The sequence below is a fragment of the Propithecus coquereli genome, unplaced genomic scaffold, assembly GCF_000956105.1.
Source record: "Propithecus coquereli isolate 6110/MARCELLA unplaced genomic scaffold, Pcoq_1.0 Scaffold34, whole genome shotgun sequence".
In the NCBI taxonomy this organism is placed as follows: Eukaryota; Metazoa; Chordata; class Mammalia; order Primates; family Indriidae; genus Propithecus; species Propithecus coquereli.
Window position 1 is genome coordinate 10,157,665 of NW_012149063.1, and position 9,037 is coordinate 10,166,701.

The following is a 9,037-nucleotide window of genomic DNA, read 5'->3' on the forward strand; positions in this document are numbered from 1 at the left end:
GATGCACCACCATGCCCGGCTAATTTTTTCTATATATTTTTAGTTGTCCAGATCATTTCTTTCTATTTTTAGTAGAGATGGGGTCTCAATCTTGCTGGTCTCAAACTTCTGACCTTGAGCGATCCACCCGCTTTGGCCTCCCAAAGTGCTAGGATTACAGGCGTGAGCCACTGCGCCCAGCCTCTAGTGTAAAATCTTTTAAAAGTGACTTGAGGTAAAATTTATTTCTAATTTTCTTTAGCTGTGCTGTCTAATACAGAAGCTACTAGTCTACATGTGACTGTTTAAATTTAAATTAATTAAAGTTAAATAAAATTTAAAATTCACTTTCATAGTTGCACTAACCACATTTCAAGTGGTCTATATCCATATGTGGCTAGTGGCTACTTTATTAAACAGTACAGATATAGAATATTTCCACCATCATAGAATGTTCTGTTGGTCAGTGCTGTGAAACATTATTTTGTACAAGTTAAGCATCCCTAATCCAATACCCAAAGTTCTTCAAAATGTGAAACTTTTTGAGCACCAGCGTGATGCCACAAGTGGACAATTCCACATATGACCTCATGTAACAGGTCACAGTCAAAACACAGCCAAAACTTTGTTTCATGCATACAGTTATTAAAAATATTGTATAAAATTACCTTCTGGCTATGTGTAAAAGGTATATATGAAACATAAATGAATTTCATGTTTACATGGGTCCCATCCCCAAGATAACTTATTACGTATATGCAAATATTCCAAAATCCAAAAAAATCCTATATCTGAAACACTTCTGGTCCTGAGCATTTCAGATAAGGGATACTCAACCTGTATATATTTTCACCCATTGAGTAGAAAAATGACCCCCAAAATATGACTTAAAACTTTTCTTTAGTGGATGTTAGATTCAAATTGTTAGGTATTAACTTTTAAAATAAAGTATTAATAGCATTTGTCATTAATGGTTGATGTTCTCACAGTGTAACTTCTGTCTACTAGTTTTCCCAGAATTTCTCTCAATTTAGTTGATAACCTGAAATTTAGAGCAAGGTCACCTTGCAAATGACAATAAGCCATTTGCTGTTAATCCAGTTGGTTGTAGCAGTGAATATGTCACCTTTATGGAAATGTTTGGGCTCCTAAAAGGTAGACACTTGGAAGCATGCAGACAACAGGATTTCTCATTCTTAGCACTGTTAACTCTTTTGGCCAGGTAATTCTTTGTTGTGGGTGGCTGTTCTGTGTGTTATAGAATGTTTAGCTGCATCCCTGGCTTCTACCCAGTTCATGACAACGAAAAATCTCTCTAGATATGGCTAAATGTCCCCTGGCTGGGGGTGGGAGGAAGCAATATCACCCCAGTTTAGAACCACCGTTACAGTCCAAAGAGTCCTAGAGATTTTGAAGGAAATGAACATTTGAGGTTCTCAGACATACCTTTTCCTATCTTACCTACTGTAGATTAGCTTGAAATATAGCCAAGAAATAATATCAGATATAGGGAATGCAAGGCAAATACAACCAACGGAAATTAAGAAAACCCAAATTGCTTTCCCTAGATATTTGAATCCCTGCCTCTTATCTAAAATGGCTTATAGGTAACTATAGTTCAATAGTTAGTTTTTATTTTGATTAACATTTTTTGACTTCTTACTGTGTGGCGTGTACTGTTATGCATTAGGACTACAAAGAGGAATAAAACATGAGCCTAGTCTCCAAGGAGTGTATGATGATTTCTGTCCTTTTCTACCCTTATCTAGCTCATGTTATTTGACGTGTTCACTTGCTTTGGTCACTGTCGTATGGGTATTGATTGCTACTGTACTTTAAATTTCAAATATGTCAAGACAATTTTGTGGACATAACTGTAGAATTAGCACTTGATTGTGGTTCTGAAGACAAGTTGAATCCAGCTCTTGCGATCTATTATCATCCTAATAATTCAAACTTTTTTTCTGTTTCATGATCTCTAAAGACCTATTATATAAACTGTACAGATGAAATCTTAACATGAGGAAAACTGATATTTTAAATACTGACAATAAGAAAAATCTTACGATACTAGCATATGTAAATTGCTTTATTAAAGTGTGTGGTATCCATGGATTTATCATCATGATATCAGAATTTTCAGTAGTAGAAAATAAGCCAGATGACTTAATAAAGAAATCAAATATGATTTTTAGTATCCACTGAGCATTAAATTTATCCTTTATGGAATCTTGGTTAGTCATAGTCCTATCTCATACTTCCCTTAGCACATTAACTGCCATGTGGGTTGTATATAACTTGCACTAGTTTTGAGCCCGGGGCCTCATGAAGTATATGTAACTCACATGTCTCTTCACCTTGGGAGTTGTAAGTACTATTTTTCAAGTTGCATATATAACTCACAACAGAAAACAATAAAAAAAATAACAAATTTTTCATTAAATTAGAAAGGGTCAGTTTGTTTTCAAAGTTTTTATTCTGTTTTCCTAGTAAAACACCATCACCCCAAGGAAAAAAATTTGTTTCTAATGTGGCAGTCAATGTGTTAAAGGCTGGTTGTTAGCATCCGTAAGTTAGAGGTTTGTTGGCTAACATTCAGCATATACCTCCACCAAAACCAACTAAACATACAAAAATGTGCTTTGTAGACAAGCAAATAGACAACTAAATCCTCTTTGCAAGTTGAAATCCTCCTCTGAAAAAACATTATTATAGTCAGATCACCATGTAACTCAAAGAGTAGAAATTTTCCATTGTTCTTCTCTATTCTCATCAATACCTAAGAAGTTCCAGGATGCCAGAACCTCATCTGGGAAGAGGTTGGGTACCTCTCTAGCACTAGTTGCTTACATAACCCACCCGTAGTTTGATTAGATCAATTAAACATTGAAGTATGCAGTCAGTCCTCAGGTTACTCATATAAGCAGCTAAGTCTAGATTTTCTTTTTTTAAATCTGACCTACAAAATAGTGCTAAAGAGGTATCTAGGATGCTCAAACTAGAACTTTCAAAATATAGTTGTTACAATAATAGTTAGGTGCTTTTTACTTTGGCTAAACTCTACTTCTGAGCTTTAGCTTTAGTGATCTAAATGTATGGCCCATTTCATAATTTTTTCTTTTTGATAAGTCTATAATATTTTTGACCTTATAATCCACGATTCGTAAAGTTAAAACTTATCTAGCCAAAGAGACCTCTGAGACTAGCAGACCCCAGATATAGTGCTTTGGAGTTGGGACTATTTAGTAGTTTCTGCTAAGTCTTCAGTCCCTTAAACCACAAAGAGTACTTCAGATAATTTTTGGTGGCTAGGCCTGCCACCACATTTTCCACACACAATATCACCCCACCCTCTACTCCTTGCATACATGTATGTTCATTCTTTTATACTGTTGATCATACCACAAAATGCATTCTTTCTTGGATCTGTTAGCAAGGGAGAATGTCAAGCCTATGATTTCAAAGACTATCCCTGAAAGCTTCCATTTTCTTTGTTCCAAAAGTAAATTTTTAAAAATGTACTGTACATTGTGGAAGAACACAAAAAACTTGTTTTTTCCTATCTTGTATATACATTATTAGAAATTGTAGAAAAGGTGAACTCCATTTTTATTTTAAGCAGCACAAGAATCCCCTCTTCCTCAATTACTTTTCTATAATGCGTATTTGACTCATCTTTTTTGTATCTTGTAAAATACATCTAGACTCTTAAATACCTGGCTTAAGTACTTAAGGCATTATATATTTAGGATAACTGTGGAATACAGGATCCCTATCTTGTTTTCAAAGATGGTGAACTTGGCTTTTTGTTGTAGTGTTGACTCTCAGGCTAGGTTTATAATTCTAGAGAATCAGAAGTCAAAAGGATGTAGTTGGGTTAGTAGCTGTGAATACCCTATATCAGATTATTCAGGTCGAGAAAGAAGACTAAACTTCTTGTGGTATGAATGTGCACATATGCCTTTTCAGTGGATAACTGTCATATACAAGGTAAATTGAAATAGTCTTAGGCCAAAAAATAGTCTTATTTGCAATCTTTATTCATTGTCCACTTCTTTAATATGGCGTGCTACATAAAGGACAGAGTATCATTTCTTCCCTTTCTGAAAATGAGCTCTACAGATGTTCAGAGAGCTACTATATAGTTGTGTACTCATGTGTGTTACAAGTGTATAGATCAGTATAGTTAGCTAATTTTTGAATGCCTACTGGTACAAATAAGGATTGTACAAAGGCATTATTGTTGTTTAGCTCTGGAATACAAATCTTCTACTTTGAAGTGTGTTCCTTCTCCAGGATTAAGGCCTGTAGTATTTTGTCGTTGTTTTAATTTATTGATGCACATCGGGCAGCCACAGAACGTTCTCCCAAACCTCAATAAGACTATTTCCAATAATTGTCTTGCTGTTAAGGCACATTGAACATTTTAACTTAGAGTGTTTTCTATTTGTACAGTTATCCTGCAATGTAATTGACTTAAATTGTTAAGGAAAACCAAAAATTTCTAGTCACTTTAATCACATAAGCCAAGATTTCTAACAGCAATTCAAATTCTGTTATCAATGGCAGAAGCTCACAGACCTCTTCCACCAAGGGGTTAAATTCTTTCATCAGATATGTTTATAAGGGGCCACAGCTTTGTTGGCTGTACTGCCTTTTTTTTTTTTTACTTTCTAGTTCACTAATCAAATGTATGTTAGATTGATTATTGTAAAAGTATAAACCATAGAAAATTTGACAAGATAGATGTGTAAATTATCCTTCTGACAGAACTAATGATGCACTCCAAGCACCTTCTGTTTTCCAGCCTTGGTGAGCGACTTCATTAAATATGCAATGGCTGTTGGGTGGCTTCTCAGACGATGGTTCAGTTCCTTGTGGAATTGCATTATTACTAGAGGTGTAAAACCAGGCAGACAAGCTAGCTGTTGGGCATCCTGCTGAGGTTCTAATGTGCTCCATCTTGTTGGAGCAGTTGTTTGCAGTCTTTTCAGGACAATTACATCCATAACCACAGGACACATTCAGTGAAACTATATTACAGATAACAGTGGAGACTGGCATTGACTGCTCTTCACCCCTTGAGCTGCTTAAGTGTGGGTAGCTTATAGTAATATAGTAATGCCACTTTTACCACTCACAGAATAGTTGCTTTTTTTTTAGTCTTGTGTAGCAAATCTGGAAATAACTGATTTTTAACTTTTTTTAAATGCTTAAAATGACAGAGTATTAGAGGTGAAGAGACTTTATAGATGCTAATTTGTTTGCAGTTGAGAAAACTGAGGCTGAAGCATAGTTGTGGGTTATCCCTTAGGGAGATAGTAGAAAGTCCTGGTAGAACATCTTTTAGGTAGTAGAGATTGCATGAATAGGAATTTTTACTGTGTAACTTTTGGTTTTAGAAGCTGTCTTAAACAAAATTTTTCATTTTAAGATTTTTTTCTTGCTGAACCTCATTCCCCCTCCCACCTTAACACCAGCAATGCTTTTTTATTTCAAAAAGCCAAGCAAAAATATCTTGCTTCCTGAGGGTATTATGCAATTTATTATTTTGATGACAATTTGATGGTTTCCTGGAGACCTGGACACAAAAGATGGTTTGAGTTGAGCTTAAAATGGTATTTAAGATTTCTAAAAGGCAGATGCTATGATGTATCACTATAGCCTGATAAATGGGAGTGCATTTTAGAATGACAGGTTGAATACTTTTAATGAAAGAAGATTTCCCATTTCAGTTGGCCAATTAAATTACTGTTGATGACTTTGGATCATTAATGAACATTTGTGGAAAATGACCATTTGAATTCAATTATTATAATAATGTGTTTTTTGGAGAAGTACTGACCAGAAATAACCCTAAGTATAAATTGAAAGATTTATCCATTTTGCCACAGATAGGTCAGCATATTGCTTTGCTTTTTAATGCCAAAACAAATTGACATTTCACAATTCTTTTACAGGTTAAGTACATATTCTTTCTTACAAAAGTTCTACTTAGAGTAAGTTATGTTTTTCATTGAATGCCTTTTAAAACATAATTTATACTGCTAACCATTATGTTACTTCATTATTCTCAGACGAATTAGCAAGACCTAGAAAGAAAGACGGGGAACTTTATACAGTATGTAAAAGCAAAAGATTTAGTTTAAGATGGATTAGGTATTTGATTTATGTAGTGCCTAAACAAACCCCTCAAATCTCAAAAAACAGTAGGAAAAAAGTGGCCATTATTTGAGAACATGCAAATTTTAAAACTGCGAAGAGAAAATGTAAATGGAAAACTTTATAACCAGATTTTTTTCTTAAGCCTATTAAAGGTTCAGCTTTTATTTTTTTTAAAGCTTTTGTGCTTCTTAAAATATCTTAAAGATATATAGCCTGTCATTTTCATTAAGTATACACAACAAATTCATCTCGATATGTTTTTCTTTAGTTAAACTTCATTTTCTCTGAAACTTTGGTGTATTTTGATAGTTAAGATGGGTGGATTCTTTTGAAATACATGTTTTTCTCATCTTGTTATTTGTAAAATGGGCTGAAATCTCACTCCAAGCTTCCTTCAATCTCCATTTCATAGTTTACAGAGAAAGGAGACACCGTGGAGCACAGACTTCCCCTGGGAATACATTGGGCTTAATGAGCTTGATAGTCTGGTGGGCTCAATAAATCAAATAAAGCAAAACATTTCTCATTTTTGAATAAAAGCATTTATCACACAGTGTTTGTTCACTCGTGGTCACAAGATTGATTGGTTCCCAGCATCATAGTGTATATTGAAGCATTTTTGATTTTGTTTTTCCAGTGGGCAAGTTACGGAAGCAATGGCTAAAGGAAAGTATCTCTGATGTCGGCTTTGGGATGCTGAAGTCTGTCAAGGAATATGTGGACCCCAATAACATCTTTGGAAACAGAAACCTTTTCTAAATCCATTAGTATCGTTTAAAGAAATGTCACTTTTTCTTTAAAAGTCTTCAACTATGGTTATACCAGTAATCAAATATATCATGGACTATATTTCGGCTACATTTGTTTGTTGATTTAAAATAAGTTTGTTTTCATTCTGTAGTTTGTTTTGTTTCTACATCTATGGATTAACAGATGGTATTCCTAAATCTCTCTCATTGTAGGTACGTCAGTTTATAGCCAACTGGTTGTCATTTCAAATTTTAGTCAAGCAGCTCCAGGCTGCCAGTTATTTCAGAGGAAGATGCTGCCAGCTGTTTTGTATTGATGCTTCCTCCTGGGAACAAAGGCAGATTTTGGTGTCATCTATTGCTCATCTAGCTTCTTTTTAAAAGAATGTTTCTGGGAAGCAGGTATCTAGGGAAGGAGATTCCCCTGAGGAATGGTAAATGTGTATGTTTATTAAGAGTATATTCTAATGTGAATAGGCCATTAAGGGGATATATTCATGAAAGAATATAGGCAACCTGGTATTTAGAATGGTTTCAGTTCTGTAAGGTGTTTGGCCTACATTTTGCTTTGAAATTACTGTAAAGGCATAAAACCTTAAATCATCAGTATACAAATTATTCTGTTAGGGGACATGTTTTTCTCTGTGTTTCTATTTCTTCTGAGATATGAGTTGTATTTTTATCACTGAGATAACCTATTGTTATAACCTAGTTCATTTATAATATGTTTTGTGAGAAAAGCTGACTTATCACTCATTGTAAATGAAGAACAGGTTTACCATGAAATGAATGCCTTTATTCAACTTAGAGTCCTAATGTTTCTGATTTCACATTCTTATTGCTGAGATGCAGAAGCAGCAGCTACAACAGGAGCAGAAGGAAGACTTCTTACACATAATGTCTCCCATTGAAAGAATTGTTTGGCTAAGAAAACAGTCATTGTTTAGCTATTGAATTTGAAAGCCTCAACAGTTTCAATTACAAAAATCTTTTTTTAAAAAATTAACTCAAACAGCATGTAAATTTTCATATAAAAGTAAAGTGTCAATTTAGTTTTTAAATAATGGTTTAATGCCTTTTTTGAATTACTGGGTTAACCTAAATTTTAAAAAAATTTAATGTATTATTGCATATACCATAATCAAAAGTTTGAAATATTCTATTTCTTAAATAATGAGAATATAATAATCACACTTAGCAAGCATTTTTACATTCAAACCTGGATATTAAAATAAGTGAAATGATTACTTTGAATCACTGTCTGTCAAGGTTCATGATTCACATTTTGAGATGGATTCTTTTCTTAATACCTAACTTTTGATAATTTTTTAAAATTAATATTTGATCAGATAATGTAAGTCAAAATGCAGACGATCCTTTAAGAGGAAACACTGTCTGTCTATGTAGCAACAGCTCCAAAGTATTTTTGGCAGTTTGATACCTTTTATATCTGAAGTAGCCTTAACCAGAAAAATGAAAATTTAAAATTGACAAAATGATATTTTTAAGACTTCAAAATGATAAATAATTTTTAACTATTAAAATTGGCCTCAAACTAATAAACTTAAATCTATAAGCAAATCAAAATTAAATATTAGTTTAACAACAAAACTAAATATTTATTTTTTAGAAGCTGCCTCTATTCGTTGGTGATTTGTTTTTAATTATAAAATTTTCAGCAGATCTTTGCTTGAAGCCCTTGATATTTGAAATAGTTGAACACTTGATGAGAAGATTGCCTCTAGAATTATAAAAATCTTAACTTTATAAAATGCATCTATTCATCAAGGTAATTTCTCTGATTGGTGATCAGTATATAAAATTTAATAAGGTTCTAATATCTCACTGGAAGTATACACATGTTTCTGAGTAATTTTTGTTTTTAAATAAAACAGATTCATAAGCAGATTCATTTCTTTGCATGTGATTGTTATACCATTCTCTCCCAGGGAGTTCAGATTTCAGCCACCTTGGAAAATCTGTATTTGATATTAGGAAACTATAAATGTATCACCTGGTATTATTGTGTTCACTATTCTACATGAACCTTAAGGAAATTAGTGATTTATGTCTTTGTTTTTCTTTTTCAATGTATGCAGAACTCCCCAACTTTGATTTTATAATGATGACTACATTTCATAGTT

The 9,037-nt window shown here is 33.4% G+C and overlaps 1 protein-coding gene across 1 annotated transcript in view; it reads left to right on the forward strand.

The window, feature by feature from the left end:
- Positions 1 to 8,147, forward strand: part of AGPS (alkylglycerone phosphate synthase) — a 139,450-nt gene extending 131,303 nt beyond the window's left edge. The window contains exon 16 of the mRNA XM_012650692.1: positions 6,782 to 8,147. Coding sequence (XP_012506146.1) covers positions 6,782 to 6,903 — 122 coding nt within the window. The 3' untranslated portion in view covers positions 6,904 to 8,147. The remainder of the gene's footprint in view (positions 1 to 6,781) is intronic.
- The last annotated feature ends 890 nt before the right edge of the window (positions 8,148 to 9,037 follow it).